At 41.6% G+C, this 17,696-nt stretch overlaps 2 protein-coding genes across 2 annotated transcripts; one reads left to right on the top strand and one right to left on the bottom strand.

The window, feature by feature from the left end:
• Positions 1-1,447: 1,447 nt before the first annotated feature.
• Positions 1,448-2,358, bottom strand: LOC134489306 (testis-specific serine/threonine-protein kinase 6-like). Its single transcript, XM_063291919.1, has one exon. It carries the CDS (start codon positions 2,356-2,358, stop codon positions 1,525-1,527), a length of 834 nt encoding a protein of 277 aa, XP_063147989.1. The 3' UTR covers positions 1,448-1,524.
• A 5,980-nt stretch (positions 2,359-8,338) lies between these two features.
• On the top strand, positions 8,339-17,478 carry NABP1 (nucleic acid binding protein 1). Its single transcript, XM_063318051.1, has 6 exons — positions 8,339-8,949; positions 9,382-9,520; positions 13,104-13,175; positions 15,164-15,239; positions 15,512-15,581; positions 16,661-17,478. Exons 1-6 carry the CDS (start codon positions 8,859-8,861, stop codon positions 16,858-16,860), a joined length of 648 nt encoding a protein of 215 aa, XP_063174121.1. The 5' UTR covers positions 8,339-8,858; the 3' UTR covers positions 16,861-17,478.
• The last annotated feature ends 218 nt before the right edge of the window (positions 17,479-17,696 follow it).

Genomic DNA, 17,696 nt, shown 5'->3' with positions numbered 1-17,696 from the left:
TTTTTATAAATAACTCAAAGCAGCGAACATACCTAATACTCCTTCCTCCTCCTATTTTCCCCACAACAGCAACCCTGTGAGGTGAGTTGGGCTGAGAGAGAGGGACTGGCCCAAGGTCACCCAGCTGGCTTTCATGCCTAAGGTGGAACTAGAACTCACAGATTCCTGGTTTCTAGCCTGGTGCCTTAACCACTAGGCCAAACTGGCTTATTTCTTGTTAATTGCATTGTTTTTAGAACATAGTGGTAGAAATAAAATAATTGGTTTTATCATTTCTCCACTCATCATTGCTTTGTTAACTTTGTTAACTCATACTGTTATGATTTTAATTTATTATAGCTATGGCACCTTAAGAAACTTAAGCATTTTGAAAAGTAGCAAATAAGTATCTTAAATAAATGAAATGTAAGGTTGGGAGGTCAGATATCTTCAGCTTGCTATGGAGAATCTCTGGAATTCTGTTAATACCAGCTGCATGCTCCCGTACAGTACAGTATGTAAAATGGAAAAGTCTAGATAATAAAAACTGACCTCAAGGCTTTTCTGATTAGCTTTCACTTCATACCTCTGCATGCTGAGGAGAGAGAAGATTGATATGACCCACTCCTTTCTGCTTTTTTAAAACAATATATAATGCACATGTACAAAGTAAGTATGTTAAGTAAATCTATTTGATTTTGGAATGTTTGGTTCCATAGACTCTCACTATGAAAAGAGTTTGATTTAAATCCAGTTTTAGATTTTCAGTATGATCAGATCAAAAGTTTGCACTTGTAGATATTCTGATTTCATGAGGGAAAAAAAGTCTAATAATACAAGCACACTAAATTACACAAATCAGGGGCACAAAATCAGAGGTAATGTGCAAGTCTAAATCTGTTATTTTTACTCTGTGAATTGAAGAGTCAGATTCTTCAATTAATTTTGCTGTTATATCTGATCATTTCCCAATTACATTGACTCTTCAAACTTTAAAAATGTTAGGCTACTCTATAGAAGTGTCATTTTGATACTTCTTTGTTAGCTTTACAGTACTGTGTGGCATCCTGTATAATCCAAGATTGAAGATCATAATCCTTTGAAATATTTGGAGTATGTGTGGGCAGAATATTCAGTGTTGGCGACACCTTCCCCCTCTCCCCACAAAACACATCCCCCAAATTTGAATTATGCATAGGAAACATGCCTTCCCTTTCAAAAACTATGAGAGAAATACAGAAAAATACAGAATGAGAGCTAATGCATAAAAGAGGGTTTAAAAGAACTCATTGGCACCCAGTACTAAATAAATTTGTTAGGAAGTAAGTCCCTTTAATTTCAGAGGAACTTAATATTTGAATCATTCTGTTTTCTCCTCTAAAGCAATTTGCCCACTTACTTCCCATAGTCAGTATCCCAGAAATCTCTTTTTCCACAATGACGTAGTTCCATTTTTCAATCCCCATGATCCCCCCTTGAAACTGCTGCCTGTAGTAGATAAACTGGCTGCATCATGCAACCACAGGGTAGGAAAGGACACCCGATTTAAGTTGCCCCTTTCAACCAGTTGTTCTTGGATACTAGTCCCACACAGGGTCGGGATTCCGGATTGAACTGGAGCAGCTGCATAATGAGAGCTTTGCAGGGCTCAGACAGAGAGGGCAGATCTTCAGGGAACATGACTCCTTTCTTCTGGCGGCAGGGCATATTATGAATGTGAGTGTCATCAAAGGGCATGCAGCCAGTAATCATCACATAGAGCATTACACCCAAGCTCCATATATCGTACTTTTTTGGATCATAGGGGATACCCATAAGCACTTCCGGGGATGCGTATGCAGCTGATCCACAGTAGGTGGTGCTCAGTTCAGGGTATCCACGTGATTCCTTGCCAAAACCAAAGTCAGTCAATTTTGCTCGACGGCCATCTGAAGTAAGCAACACATTCTCACACTTCAGGTCTCGGTGCACCAAATGCCTGTCATGGAGGTAGCGCACAGCACCCACAACTTGGGCAAAGATGTCTCGTGCTTCAGGAACACAGGGTAATTTCCCTACTTGCTGTACCATTTGTAGCAAGTCTGTGGATGCAGCTTCCATCACAATGTACAGAGTCCCATTGCAAACTTCAATGAACTCATACACTCTTACAATGTGTGGGTGCCGAATTCCTCGCAAGATAGAGAGCTCCCGCGGTAGAAACTTCTCCACAAAATCCCGAGGTGCTCGACGTCGGTCCACCATTTTGATTGCTAGTGGTCCCTTGTATTTGGCAGAGGTGGCCACTCTCACCTTGGAATAGCTTCCTTCTCCTAAGGTTTTGCCTAGCTTGTAACCCAGGTCACTCAAAAGTTTGTCTCCTTTGGAAGCCCTTGACATGATGACCTGGTAAGGCTGAAAATGCCTTTAGGTTTCTTTCTGGGACTCAGTGCTTTAACCCATTGTGATTGATATCCCTAGACCTTTACTCCCCATGTGCCCTCTGAGGGTTGGGCTTCGAAGTCATCACTACTCATACATGTATTGTGAAGTGCAAGGGGTGTCACGGGTTATGTCTGCAATGCATAATCAGAGGTGTCAGCTGGTCCCTTTAGGTCCACAGAAGTTCAGTTTAGGTATTCCAAGGAAATCCTGGAAGAGGATTTGGTTCTTCTTACCATTCTAGCTCTTCTCTGTAATGTACTTTGTTTTCAGTGTGGAGAAATCGTATATATATATTTAAGAACAGCATTTTCTCTGCTAAAAAGTTACAGCCCAGACACAGTTTGACTATTATGTGCTGAATTTTTGTAATCTTTGAAGCTTTGTCATTCTCTTCATCTCTCAGGAATTCAGTACTTCTTTTAGAAGTTAATTTTACAGTGAGCTTTTTTTATTTTAAAATCATTTTCCAATGATTTAAAGGATCAAATCAGGTTGTGCCAAGTAATTAAGAGCACAGCTTTCAAACTTGAACATGGTGTGGAACCTGTTAGTTTTGTTCTTTTAAAAAAATGTCCTGGGACCCCTAAACAAGAGGCAAAGCTGTAGTGATAGAAGATTGGTGGTATTTGAGTGAAAAAATAACAAACCCTTTGTCATGGAATCCCATCAAGTTCTTGCAGATCACTGTGGAACACAGTTTGAAGAACCTGACCTAAAGAGTTTTAAATGACTTGGCTATATAAATGGATCATCAACCTGAAAGAAAGAAAAATGACTTGAAATCCTTCAGGTTAATATATATTAACATCAGAATTTATTCTAATGTGTATGATAAAAAAACAGGTCTTGTGTCAGTTAAAATAATAGCCTTGATAAAGAAAGCTTAGAATAGCCCTTCAAGGAGTTTCAAGGTCAAACTAGTCAAATAAAAGTAAAGTCTTCAGCTCATCCAGTTAGGAATGGTATAAATAGGAAACTGACCCTTTCAATGAAGAATTCTTTTAATTAGATGTTCGATTAGTCCTTCAGTGTGGGACAAGGATATGACCATCTAACCCTGCCTCAAAATAGGAATCAATGGGAAATCAAATAGGCATTAAATATATTACAGCTGACATTTTCTTCACATAAAATTGTATGCATCACAATTAAACAGAAGAATCTTGTTTTTTGAAGCAGAAAATAATAACTGTTCCTCCAAATAATGGCTTCTAGAAATATTCCTATAAATATTATGAGTTGAATCGTGGCTGGATTCACCGACTGCAACACCTCATCATTAGCTTATATGATTTTAGCTTAGCATGTTGGGCAAACCTCCTAAGGTTTGGTTTATTCAACAAAATCAGGTTAAACAAACCATGATTTGGAATTACATATAAACAAGATTTATTAAAAAAAATATTGAGAATTCACAGGGGTATTTGGGAAAACATGTCTTGTTTGTTTTTGGCTTAGCATGTGTGTACCCAGCCATTACTTAGAGTGAATCAGGCCCATGTAATTAAGATAAATTAGGACTGCATTGTAACTTTTATCCTCATCCATAAATGGAATGGATGTCAATTATGGGAAAGCATTCATTCATTCATTCATTTCCGTAGTGCCACAATCTTATAACCAAGGATAATTCTTTATAAATATTAGTTTTTCAAGTCAGCTGGAGCATTGATCTTCCATGGCTTCCATTTCTGTACCTTTCATAATCTGATTTTTTTTACTCATAGCTTTGACTTCCTCATGCCCCAGAAAGAATAGTTCAGGAAAGAATTTCTACCCTGTCAATACTCTTAGCAAACCAGACAATTGCCAAAATAACTTTGGGTATAAACTCCAAGCCAGTATCACTGTGTAAAATAAGAATGGCTTCATTCAACCCAGCATGGAAAAATTCTTTTACCAAAAGGCACCACAGCTTTCTGTGGAATTTACAACCACCTTTTATCCTGCAGTTCAGTAAAGCAGTTTGGAAATACTGTACAGAAATGCATAGGATTGAATGTCCAGTCAAATTTATTTTTTAGAACCACAGCTGAGCGAGTATCAGCTCTTGTTGGTCATCTGTCAGAAATGTTCTGGTGATTCTTGCATTGACAGGGAATGGGCTGCCAAGATACTTCCATCTCTAAGATTGTATGCCCAGTCTAACATAGGGGCATCTGCAGCAAGCTGAGATTTCATCAAGATGGTGTCACAGGCACGTAAAAAAGAGGTGGAGTTTTTATTGCAATGTCATGACACACATTTTGTCATCTGACTTCCTTCTGCTGTGGATGTCCACAGACAGAAGGATCTGCAGGGCAGTAAAGGAGCGGGGGGGGGGGGGGGGCAATGAAATGTGTGTTGTGATAAAATACAAAGCTCAAACAGGTTAGTTGCTGGAATTCTTGTAACCTCTTCCCCTTTTTCTTTAAATACATTCTTATTAGAATTTTACAATACAATAAGAGTATAAAAAATGAAAAGAAAAAAAGATAAGAATTAGGAAAAAAAAGTGAAAGAAAGAAAACATAGGATTTTGATTTCCTTCCTTCTATCAAGTAATTGCCATCTTACTCTTTTCCCTCCCTCTTTAACCTTTTCTAATCCCCAAATCCATAAATCTTCAGTTCTGTCTTTTCTTCTTTCAGCAAAAAGTCCATATAAAGCTTCCAGTCTTTTAAAAAGTCTGAAGGGTTTTTTCCCTGGCCAGAATTCTTGTAACCTCCTCCCATTCATTTCAATAAATCGTGCTAAAGAGAATGGTAAGAATCATCCCTGGAAAAGAATCGCTTAGTAGTGGCCAAAGGGCCTGATAGCTAGCATCTAGAGCAGTGTTTCTCAATGTTGGCCGGTTGAAGATGTGTGGACTTCAACTCCCAGAATTCCCCAGCCGGCCATGGAGTTGAAGCCCACACATCTGCAAGTGGCCAAGGTTGAGAAACACTGCCCTAGATTCCTCCTTCCTCTAGGGTAAGTCTGTAAGAGGCAGGTAAGGAAATTCCTAAGAACAACTCTCTCCACTTGAAATTAAATAGTAAGGGAAGAGTTTGCTGGAGACTTTTGTTTTATTTAATTTCTCTGGGAAGGAAAGAAAAAAAAAACCCAAGCTTCCCTCCCCCCACCCTCCCTGTGTGGGGTAAAAACAAGACGGGGGAAGAAATCTAACCTCCTCAGATTTCTAGGTACAGCGAATAACTAGATAAGAGTAGCATTAGGATTTGGTTTTAGTTTCCTTTAAAGCTAATTTTTATTTGAAGCCTAATCACCATCTAAGATGAACCAACGGTTGTTCCATTGTCCACACTTCCTCCTTTGAAACAGATTCCTTTGTCTAATACCCATCCATCTTTTCCTTGCTGTTGTGTTCCCTTAACAGACTCCAAACACTCTTTTAATCACATAGTTTGGGTGCCAATTTCTATCATCGGGCATTGAAATCTGGAAACATTCTTCAGAATGTCTAGGCCAGTCTCTGGATTGACCACTGGATTTTTCCTCAGATTGCAGAAAGGCTTTTTCACTCTTTTGGCCTTGACCTAAAAGCAAATACCAGCTGAAGGGAATACCTGCTTCTTTATCATTCCAAGCTGTCCTTTTTGGGTGGGGCAATCTTAGAGTTAGGTAAAGAGATCTTTTACAGTATTCTTGGATGCAATTCATCCAGTCCAGGTAATATAAAATCATTCAAAATAAATAGGTGACCATGTTTCTGTCAGCTTCAAACTTCATTCCTGTTGCTTGTTGTAGCTGTTGAAATCTGACACTATCTCTCAAATTACAAACTTATTTTTAAGGAAAAGTGCAACCTATCCCAGACTGTCTGAACTCCACTGAGTGGATTAGCAGGACAGATGAGCAAGAATGCTTCTGTTTTGTCAGGATTAGTTGTGGAATTTTCTATTATCAGTTCTGCAGAAAAAAAATTGCATTGAGTCCAATGGGACTTATCAGGGAAGTAATAAAGAACTGTAGTCTTAGCTTTAATTCTTTAACCAACATTACTGATCTTGATCGGTGATTGAAAAGAAACTATCCATACTGAAATCTAGTTCAGATCCAGTCCATACTCATTAGAGCTAGAACAGTTTTGATAAAACTAGCTGGTTAAAATAAGGGTGATGTTAGTCTACATTTGGAAGATGCCTGGTTGGGAGAAGATTATTTTAAATGTGTACCCACTTTCAGTAAGTTTTGCTGTTTATAATTTTGGAGCTACACTCTGAAGTATCAGTTCAGGATCTTGAATTAAAAACTCAAACCACACTTCCTTTGAAACTGGAAAAATATCTTTAAAGGCAGAATCTATGTAAAATGAACTTTGTTTTCTCAGTAACCCTTTATTATTTTAGTATATCCAATTTTCTACCCATATGATGCACAAAATGGCTACCAATCTAAAATAAAATTCAAACAATTAAGTAAAAAGTTTAAATTAGCATCTCTTCACCACCACCCCCTTTCACTTTAGGCTAAACATGCTGGCTGCAAATTAGGATCTGTTGAAATCCAATAGACTTGATCAACACACACGCTAACAATTGTGTGCTCCCGAAATAAATTCTCTGAATGTCTACAGTCCTGCTGCCTGTAAAATCATCTGTTCTGTCATCCTTCTAGGTTGTATGGATGTCTTAATCAAAAGGAGTATCTATGCAACAGTGCCTTCTCAGTGAACTATGTAAGGTTTTTGTGACATTTTTGCTGATATCTGAGCACTTAATACATGCTCAAGATTGCATGCATATAAACAGAGAAGTGATGGGGAAAAACCACAGGAAGTCTAAGCAGAATACAACATTGTTCAGTTCCAGGTAAATTATGTGAAATTATAGGATATACTTCACTTTAACTATCCTTGTCTTTTATAAGCTAAACATTCAATAAGCTGATAGGCACAAGTATAATTTCTCCAGGTGTTAAGCCTGGAGAAATTTATTTTATGAGGTATTTAATAAATTGAATAATTACATGCTCGACTGTACACGTTTGCCTTTTTCAAGTAGTGATCCGCTGATCTAAATTATACTATTTATGCACAGCTACTGAGAAATAAGCCCATCAACCACGTCGGGGATCACTGATCCTGCTAGTAACGCGTAGCTTGGCTTTCAAATGTTCTTTTCTGCCTGAAAAAGTGCAGTTTTTAAGCGGCAGGAGACCACGGCCAATTGCGGTCCCTTCTATGGTTCCCAGTATCTCCAACGCTCAGTTTTCTTAGACACGGAACAAATGGATTTGCTGCGTACTTTGCTCAGTTTCAAACCTATCCATTGGGAAAGAAGTATGTTTACAGTACACGACAAGCATCGGGGCTAATCCTGGCGCGTACACGTTGGACGGCGCCCTTCTTTCGGAGCGGGGGAAGGCAGTAAGGGAATCGGCGGGGTGTGAAAAGCCAGAGACCGCCATTCAGGGAAGCTCACGATAAGAGCGCAGCACCGTCCCGGCTGAGACAGGCTCCAAGCCACCTCCGAAACTGAGCAAAAGGAAAAGAAAGTGCAGGGGGGAGACGAACAAGAGTAAATATTCTAGGTCAGAGGACAAAAGAATCTCCTCTAACCAATCGGCTCCTCTCACGGGGCACTTTGTCACATTCAGTTCCATTCCGCGTCCACTGGACGGTACCATTTCGCTCGGGTGGTTCCGGTCTCTCTTCTTTATATCTTCAGCGCTGGTTGGTTACAGCGCGGAAAACATACGACTCGATGTTGATCAGACGCTGCAGCTGCCCACTGAACCCGCAGTCGGTGCCTCCGTTCTCTGCTTTTCTTATGCCATCCTTAACAGTCTTTTCTCCCTTCCCCTCATGAGGCGCAAATGGATCAGCCCACTTCGCTATAAAAGCGTGGTGCGGCACATGCTTGCCTTCCATAGAGGGGAGCGTTTGAGAGTGTTGCGGTTCGCGCGGGAGTGGAATTAGTGGCGCTTACTTTTTGGGGGGCGGCGTGCTCGTGAGGGGGTGAACGAGCAAGTAAAGCACCTCAGTCGTTGTAAAATAAAAAGGAACAGGAGAAGCGCTCCGCTTTCTCTTCTCCTTCCCTCTTTTTTCGGAGGAGCCAGCGCTGTGAGAAGCAGGGAGGCGAAGAACGCTGGACTGGTTTTTCCCTTCCACCGACAGGGGCGGAAGTCGCAGCTGAAGCCGGCGAAACGCCGTGCCTGTATAATCACAGCGCCCAGGCTTCCGAGCCCGACCCAGCTCTAGATTTGTCTGCGATCAGGTTTTTCTCCCCGACTGGGAGAGCAACCAGTTTGAGTTAGAGGAAAGGAGGGGTCGCTGTGCGTGCCTTGTCGCTTAAAAAAGCGCCTCCCCTCCCGCCCCGGGCTGTACATACCACTTCCTTTTTGAAGAGTTGGTCAAACTCACACCCAGGTCCCCGGCCGCCCTCTTGTACCGAGTGTCCCTCTGGGAAGGGATGGTTTGTCTTGCTCAATTTGCCCCCGCAACGCCCGTGTCTTCCTCCTGAGCAAGCAGCATGAGCATGGCAAATGAAACATACCTCTTCATAAAAGACATAAAGCCGGGACTGAAAAATGTAAATGTCGTCTTTATTGTGCTGGAGATCGGTAAGTGGGGTCCCTTGGAACCGTCGCATCCATTGTTTTCCTCCCTCAATCTCTCCTCTCCTCCCCACCCCCTCCCTCCTATCTCTCCTTCTCCCCCTTCTCGCTCAGCAGCTACGTGTATGTTGGAGTTTGGGACACGTGGTCACTTTTCACGGAAACGGTTGGCAGTCCCACTGGTGGTGTGCTCCACCCTTAAAAAAAATCCTATTCTTAAATAGATTCCCTCTCCATTCTTGTAGGGAACTTGCTTCTATTTCTATTTTGTGATATTTTTCTGCTTGGTTCCGAAGATTTTAACTCAAATCGTTTCTTCCCAGTCGTATTTACAGGGGAATAAATTATACTGATAGCTTGTATTCACTTTCTTGGGTCATTAATGCTTTCTATTTCCTTCCTTCCTTCCTTCCTTCCTTTTTTGCTGTTTCCTGGCAGGGCGTGTTACCAAAACCAAAGATGGACATGAAGTCAGGGCATGCAAAGTAGCTGACAAGACAGGAAGCATCACCATCTCCGTGTGGGATGAGCTTGGCAGCCTCATCCAGCCAGGTGATATTATTCGGTTGACCAAAGGGTACGTAATGCAAGATTAGGATGACTCAGGGCTGAGCTCAGCCTGGCTACTTCGTTTGCTCTAGAAGCAACTTGCGTGCTACTTGGAAGGGAGTGTTCCCAAACCTGGGGCAGGTACAGTTAGCGCTGAATCGGCTGTGACTTCCATCTCTTTTGAAAAAAGGAGGGCAGTGGGAATAGGAATTCTTCTCTGACAAGGCTGCTGTTAAATGTGGGAGCAGCAAACCAGTTGTGCCTCCTCTAAACTGGGTTTGCTGACAGTGCTTCTTCAGGGTCTTTCCCACCCCCTCCTGCTTAATCCCTTTAACAGGAGGAGGGGCAAGATTTGAACCCATGACCTTCAGTAAGCAGAAAGTGGTCCCCTGGGCCACCTTGTCTCTTGGAAGAACACCTTTCTCCTCAATGCTTGCTCTCATGAACTAGATCAAGAGAACAGCTCCTGAGGGTGAGCAGCAGGCACAGGAAGGGTTCACTCTTCCCACTGGTCTGCCCTCTCACTCTGTCACACACAGTGCTTTGCATATGGTTGGAACTGACCCAGATATAAAAAGAAGTGTCTTCTGCCCTTGTCCCTGGCTTGATGTATGGCCCTGAAGCCTTTCTTAACCATGTGTTGGCCATTGACCATCCTCTTGAAGCAGCCTTCCCCAACCTTTTGATTCCCATTTTTCCAACCAACATGGCCATTGATCAAGTTGGCTGCAGGTGGTGATGCTTGGAGAGGACTGGTTGGGAAGGGTGGCTTAAAGAAATAGGTGACCTGCTCATTTTTCCTCATTCTCTCTGTGCCCATTTATAGAAGAAGGTGGTCTTAAGGTGTTTCCTGTAATGGAGAAGCAAAGCTATTCTCTCCCCTCCCCTCCTCTCCTGTCCCTCTCCTCCTCTTCAAGAGCCAAGTTGGACATTGCAGTGGTAGAACTCAGACTTGGGTCATGCTCAAGTCTTGTGAAATAAAGAGGTGTTACAATTCAGATAGCAGAACTTGAACTGACCTTGTCTGATCTGGGGAAAAAAAACCATGGTCAGATCAGGTTAGTATTTGGATGGGAGACTGCTAGGAAATCTCAGAGCCAGAAAGCAAGGAATCATATTTATATTTTTATTTATTTTATGGAAGAAAGCAATGGAAATGACTTCAGTATTGTTGCCAAGGAAACAACATAAGCATGTCATATAATCACCAGGAGTCAAGCTTGATCTAAGGGAGATTTCACCTCTTTAAAAGACTTTCTGAACTGTGAGCAGGAAGAAGGATTAGAACCACTCTGTATGTCCATATCTTCTCTGCAGATCGAGTAGTTTGGGTAGAAGATTATTTTGGATTTCCCCCTAACAGGAGGGAAAAAAGCTGCTGTTTTGGGGATGGGGGAGGGAGATTAGAAGGTATATGGTGGTGTTCAGCCTCATAGCCTGTTGCTGATGCTCTGAACATCCTGTCCAATCTCCTGAGCTTTTAAAAGAACACCATGATAATCCATTTTATTTGCATGGCTTGCTGGTCAAGAACAGCCCCTGCAAGCAGCCTTTGGACAAGGCTTTGATGGTACTTCTGTGACCCACACATTTGTAAATCGTTGATCTCACTGCGATTTTTAGATGTATACCTCGTATTGCAATATGTGAGCTGGCCCAAAGTGTGGTTTGTTATGGACTTGAGAATTCAAGGCCTGCTCCGTCTAGCTGCTTCTGAATTGTCCCAGCAAAATGGGACCTGTAAGGCAAAATTTTCCAGATTGCAGTTTTTCTAAATAAGAGCAATGCCTTGGTGTCCTTACACAAACTGTAAATGGCTATGTGTGCTTAGATATAGTATGCTCCTTTGAAATTTGATATAGTAATGGGTTGAGATCTGTGTAATGTGATTTATAACACGTCTTTCCTGTCGCAGCTGGCTATTTCTGCCTCTTCTGCAAGTGAATCTCCATCAGGCATTAGAGAGAAAGCTGGCTTATTTTATAATGGAGGGAGGCAGGATTAACAGTTAGCAGTAAAGCATCTTATTTTATTACAGGTATTCTGTATTTTTTGCACCAAATTCAGTCTGGAAGAAGCTAACAGGTCTCAGGGATGCTCTTGTTGAATTATTTCCCAGTTAGTATTAAAAACAAGAACTTAAGCTATATTTCATCACATTCCAGTTAGCGGACCTTCAGTTACTTTCTATAATTAACAGAGTCTTGTTTGTACTTGTCTTTATTTTTTGTGTTAGAAACGTAAAAATACACAACAATGTATCCTGGTCAAATCTTGCATCAACCATGAATTTCCTGAGAAAAGTTTATGGGCATAATAGGCTGGCTCCTCTTACACAGTGCTTGTGATGATGACATGTTTTGAATAGATCAAGTACTTAAAAAAAAACCCCAGAAAATCAGTGATGTGGCAGTGATGAATACTAACTCTGGTTGCTGGTAGCACTGCTGTTCTGCAAAAGCCTCTGGTCAGTTTTGCAGTTTTCTTGTGTAATCTGAGGAAAGGATGTGGTTTTAAGGAGTTGCAGATTGGTGTCACGTTGGCACCCTCCCACACTCCGGATCATCTTTTGAATCCAGTTCACTGCACAGCCCTGTTGTTAATACTTGTTCCTGGCCACACATTCAATTAGAATGGTCTAGTACTTTTTTCCTGATGTGTTTTCTTGTTGTATATTGGACTACAATTATCTACTAGTAAGACTCATGCAATAGGTAGCTTGGAGTTAAACTGGAGTGACTCGTCTTCAGACCTTTTTGTATGCCAAGTTCATAACGTCCTGTTCCAACTATTCTCTCCAGTATAACTGGCCTTATAATCCTGCAACTGGGATGAAATGGAATAACCCTACATCCATTTATCCATTTAGAATACCTTGGACAGAGGTTTGGATGCAAATGTGATATACCCTGAATGTGACTGGAACATATTTCTTGGCTTAAACGTAAAATACAGTCATGGCTGCTTACTTGGGAGCAATGATACAAGACCTGCTTCTATAGCAATATACATATGTAACCAGATTTTACCCTTAGGCTAACTTGTAAGCCCTTCATATTACAGCTTGGCACACCACCATATTAAAGTGGCTTTCTGTTTGCATCTTAGCAGAAGTAAAATGTGACTGACCCAAAGAGATGGATAACTTCTTTGGAGACTGATAATGCAACACTTCTACCATCTGTGCAAAAGTTTTAGAAGCATTACTGATTTATAAGCAGGCAGTATCTTTGCCCCCTTTTATCTGCCTCAGTAAAAATCTTTGAGAATTGTGAGTCTCAAGGGCCAGAGGCATGAAGTGGAATGTATTTGGGAAACATATTTAATACAAATCTCAGTTATTTAACTCTTTAACTTGATCAAATAAAATTATTCAATCATTAGTAATTATAGCCGAAGCACAGAAGTCAGCAATTAATGTAAGGCAAGTCAAAGTTTAATGTTTCAGTGTTTCAAGTACATTTTGTATTGTTCTCTCCAGTTCTAATGAGTGTGATGATGAATGTGGTGGCCTTTGATGGGTGACAGCTTATGTTTTATCCTGATAAAACTGGTACCGTCACTCCATTCTCTTCTAGCGTGTCTAATGCTGCTTGTGTTCCCTTGCTTAGGTATGCATCTCTGTGGAAAGGATGCCTTACGCTTTATACTGGAAGGGGAGGTGACCTGCAAAAAATTGGGGAGTGAGTATTTCATTTTGCACATAATGTGTTCAATTTTTGAAACCTGATAGGTAATGAAAAGTTGCCTGGGCCTTAAGGGAAGAATGTCTCTCTCTGCCATTTACTTCTGCTCTGTGGTGTTTATTCAGCTTTTCTTCCCAAAGTCCTGCTCTTAGTATTGGGTTTTATTCTGCCTGAAAGGGGGGGTGGGGGAATACCGGGCTTGGGAATTCTAATTCAGTAGCTGAGAAATGGCATTTTGATCAGTCTTTTCCATCCAGCATGATTTCTGTCTTTTGAGTATAGTTGTAAGCAGGTAAGTTTAGCCTTTTGTTGGGTTAAGACATTGTCACTTTCAAGGACTTGCAGCACGAAAAACTGAAGTCCTCTATTTATCCACAGGCCAGGTACGGTAGAGGCAGCCGCAATGCGAGCTTCCACATCCTACTCTGGTATTGAGCTCCAGCCTGTCCTGGAGGAGCCAGCCTCTCTAGGGGTGTAAAGGTAAATTTCCCCCTCTATGTAGCAGAGTCTTTAGGTCCTAACTAAGGTCTCTGAGATCTACTGTGTCATGAGTCAGACTGTTGGCTTTTCTAGCATTTATCGACTTTGAGTAGGTTGTTCACTGAGGCCTGTAGTAAAAGTTTAAAAGCAAAGAGCTGGACCAGTTCAAATGTGTTACTCCAGGGGCTGGTTCATCCTGACCTGAATGATGATGGGAGCATCAGATGATGACTGGGTGAGCCACCAAAGGTCTATCCCTGTGCTGAAGATGTTTGTTTCTCTTTGCGTTACGTCGGATGCAGTGGCAGGGGCCTCAGCTTTTGGCTTTGTGTTTTCTATGAATGGGACTAGCTGTGTATTCAGTAAAGGAGGATTCATGTGATATGTGAGCCCATTCACACGTTTTCAATAATTGGTTCATAATTCATCTTCCAGTCGTTCTGTGATAATCAAGTGATCGTGCATGTGTAATCCGGGCTAGAATAGATAGGAGTATGAAGAACACGGCTCTAACGGCTGGAATGTTAGATGGCCCTTGGGTGATTATGCTTACAGCCTAATTTACCCAGTATGACCTCTGATTATTCTTAGTATATTACCTTCCACTATTTCTGCTTCCATTTTTTAATAAAAGCAAAAGACCCAAAGAGTTTCTGTACTGTGTAGGATATTGTCATAAAGGGGGAAAAAGTGAAAATGAATAGTTGTGTTGGAAAATAAGTATTTCGGTGGAAATACCATAGGGTGGGTTCTTCAGCCAAAAAAAAAAAATGCTGATCGCCAGATAATCTGGGTTTAGAGAAGATTAATATACATTTCTGAAATAAGTAGCTATCTGATTTTAGTTGTGGGCTAAGTGATGCCAGAGGCTGAAATGCATCTGTTTTGGCTAGTGTGGAAGATTGTTCTGGTGAGCAAAATGCCACTTAACAGATTCTACCCCGCAGGAGACTTAGACCCAAAATACAATTACAATTGTTTGAAAGGAGGTTTTAAAGAACAATTTAATATGCAGGATTTGGGTGCAGTTAAGTATCTGGAATATTAACTGTTCTTAAACATTTCTCCTTGGAATCATTGTATGCTAGCCTTACTATGTCTTCTCTGTGTGGCTTAAGTCTAGGCATGTTTTCATACAAGCGAGGCATTCATGATTCAGTTGATCTCACTCCCAGGGAAATGTACAAAGGATTGTAGCCCTGGCGTGTCTACTTCTGCGGAAATGATTAGAATGTTAAATACAGGCATCTGCGGTAGAAGGAATGTGTGCTTAGAATTGCAACCTACTTGGATGCCAGTCCCATCACTTGTACAGGCTTTACTTTGCTTAGGGCCTCAACTTTGAATAGGCTAAAGCATTGCATTGGAGTATTCCCACTAGTGGTCAGATGGGGCTGTAGCCATTTCTGGCTGCCCCTCGGTTTATCACTGGAAATTGGATAGAGATTGCAGAAACAGTTGCAGCAAGAAATGTCATTCTCTCATAAGCTTGTTTTTCTATACAGGTTCTGCATGGTGTATTCAGAAGTGCCCAACTTCAGTGAGCCCAATTCAGATCACCCTGGGCAGTCGAATAAAGTGGTATGTCCGTCACATGCAGCTCCATTCTGGGGTCTGCGGTCAGCAGTTTTAAGCTAGGTTTAGCTTCAGTTTATCTAATAGGACCTTAGCTGCAGTGGGTTTTGCATTTTTATGGGAACAAATGGGCTTTTAAATAAATGGGGGGGGGAATACCTTGTTCAAGAAAAAATTGGCAGACTTTACAGATACTGTCCTCCAAGCCCCATGCCATTTTATGTTCCACAAAGGAGGTTTGTTGTCTTAATGTTTTTTCTTTGCATTTCTTTTTCAAGGCACAGGGTGAGCAGACTAATAATTCCATTCCATCAGCTAATTCGGGTACTTGTACTTTTGGGCCAACTGGTAAGTAAGTGTGTGGGAGTAGGAGAGAGAATTGAATGACCATTCAGGAACATGCATTCCTTTAATTTATGGTTGATTTTAAAAAGTAATGATAAGAAACCATAGTTAACCATAGTTAACTTTGGCTTGCTCCAATATTAACCATCCTAATTAGAGCCAATTCTGATATAGAGTTTAAACAGCAGGCACGCTCTACCTCCCCAGCCCTGGGGACATGACTGATCCACTACCCAAAACCTTGCTGGACAAATTTCAGGGAGGGGTACTCATTGCTCCCTGTCCAGCCAGGTTTGGTAATACATGTCAGGTCACACCTCCCATTCCACAATTTCATCATGGTTAGGTTGGTTACAGATGGACCAGGAGTTGGTTTTCTTTAATATAACCCCATGTACATCAACCATTTTATGTGGCAACTTACTGGGGAGAACATACAGGGAACTGGTTTTGAGGAACCACAAGCTCCTGATGCAGAGGACCTATCTAACCAGAAGCCAAGCCACAATAACAAGGTATTTGCTACATAATCTCCTCCTGTGTAGCTAAATGCTTCCGGTAAGTTATTACCTAATAAAAAAGATCTTGTACCATCATGTTTATTGCAGTTAGTCTATATCAGTGTTTCTCAACCTTAGCAACTTTTAAGATGTGTGGACTTCAACCCCCAGAATTCCCCAGCCAGCATCTTCAAGTCTACCCATCTTAAAGTTGCCGAGGTTTGGAAACACTGATCTAGATGATGACTGCTGTGCCCACTTCTTTTGCTAGCTTTAGTGCCTGTTGATAGGTTGGTAGGAATTGCCTGCACTGAACAGAACTCTCCAAAGATCCTGCTAAGTTACTAAAACCTTCAGCTGCTTGTTTTTCTAGTGCATTGATTACCATCTCATGGCAAGCTGTCTCTTGGGACTTCGTGGCCTCCACAGATGATTTCACCAACTCTCAGCAACTTAATGCTAAATGCTCCCTAGTTGAGAACAGGCTCTTTTGAGTATTAGCAGTCTTCATTACTAAAGAAGTGTGGACTGAGACAGTGGAAAGTCTGATGTTAGTTTTTTTTTATTGTTTCCTTTTTTTAGGAAATGGTTTGCCAACTGGACCAGAGCTGAGTGGATTATCAACCGCTTACAATCACGCCCCCACCTATGCGGGTTCTGGGCGGGTTGGTGGCCGGGGGCCTGCCCCTCCTTTTCTGGCGCCCATGCTGTCCAATAATGTCCGTCCCCTGCAAAGCACAATAAGTAATGGGAGGGACCCCCGCAGAGCCTCCAAAAGATGACCAAACCAAACGCCACCCTGGCCACATAACCTCTTTAGCCTACTTGAACACTTGCTGCACTTTTATTTATGGTTTACTGTGAAAACGCTCATTCTTTCTGATCCTCTGCCTTCTCTTGTCTGGAGCGGAAGGCCCTTCTCACTTCTCTGCCCCCCCTTGATTCAGAAATTGAGTGAAGCTGCTGATCATGCATCACCCCAGAAGGAAAATGCGTGAAAGTATGGAGGCATGTTTGGAATTAGAGTTCCTTGTTAAACATTAGTTGCTGTTTTCCAAAAGAAAACCCAGTTTTGGCTGGATGGGTATTTTTATTTGTGTTTAGTTTGTATGACGCAGCCTTAAGATGTTTGTTTATTTCCCTTCTGCTCCTGGGACCAACACACTTCCCAGTTGGTGGGAGCTTGTGATGATTGGGGGGTGGGTAGGGAGAAGTTCCATCTAACAAGCCAGTTCTCAATTAAAAAGTTCTAACAGTAAGTGCAGATGGACTGTCCAAGCTGGTTGACTTGTTATTTGGTTGGGGTGCCCTCACAGCAAGGGTCAGATGTCTCTTGTCAAGAAATGTATGCTGATAAGAATCCAGCTTACATAAAATAGAAATCCCAGATATTTATCAGATATCCTGCCTTTCAGTTAACGAAACGCTGCAAAACTATACACTTCTCAAACACGCATCTGTTTTTTAATCACCCTTCTCAACAATTGAAGTTTTTCATACTTGAAGCATAGCATTTTGTTCTTTAGAGCTTTTCTTGGTGACCAGAGTCCCAAGTGGTGTGGAATCACCTGGAAAAACCTTGACCAGGTGATTCTGCAGATCGCTGTTTTACAAGCCC

This window comes from Candoia aspera, chromosome 1, assembly GCF_035149785.1.
Source record: "Candoia aspera isolate rCanAsp1 chromosome 1, rCanAsp1.hap2, whole genome shotgun sequence".
Taxonomy (NCBI): Eukaryota; Metazoa; Chordata; class Lepidosauria; order Squamata; family Boidae; genus Candoia; species Candoia aspera.
Note: the sequence above shows the minus strand (reverse complement) of the source record. Positions and strands in the feature narration are given on the sequence as shown.

Bases quoted from the DNA above. Each gene is read 5' to 3' on its own strand.
- LOC134489306 (XM_063291919.1), bottom strand. From the start codon at position 2,358: ATGTCAAGGGCTTCCAAAGGAGACAAACTTTTGAGTGACCTGGGTTAC.
- NABP1 (XM_063318051.1), top strand. From the start codon at position 8,859: ATGAGCATGGCAAATGAAACATACCTCTTCATAAAAGACATAAAGCCG. The intron at 8,950-9,381 runs GTAAGTGGGGTC...GTTTCCTGGCAG, and splicing joins CTTTATTGTGCTGGAGATCG to GGCGTGTTACCAAAACCAAA. The intron at 9,521-13,103 runs GTACGTAATGCA...TCCCTTGCTTAG, and splicing joins ATTATTCGGTTGACCAAAGG to GTATGCATCTCTGTGGAAAG.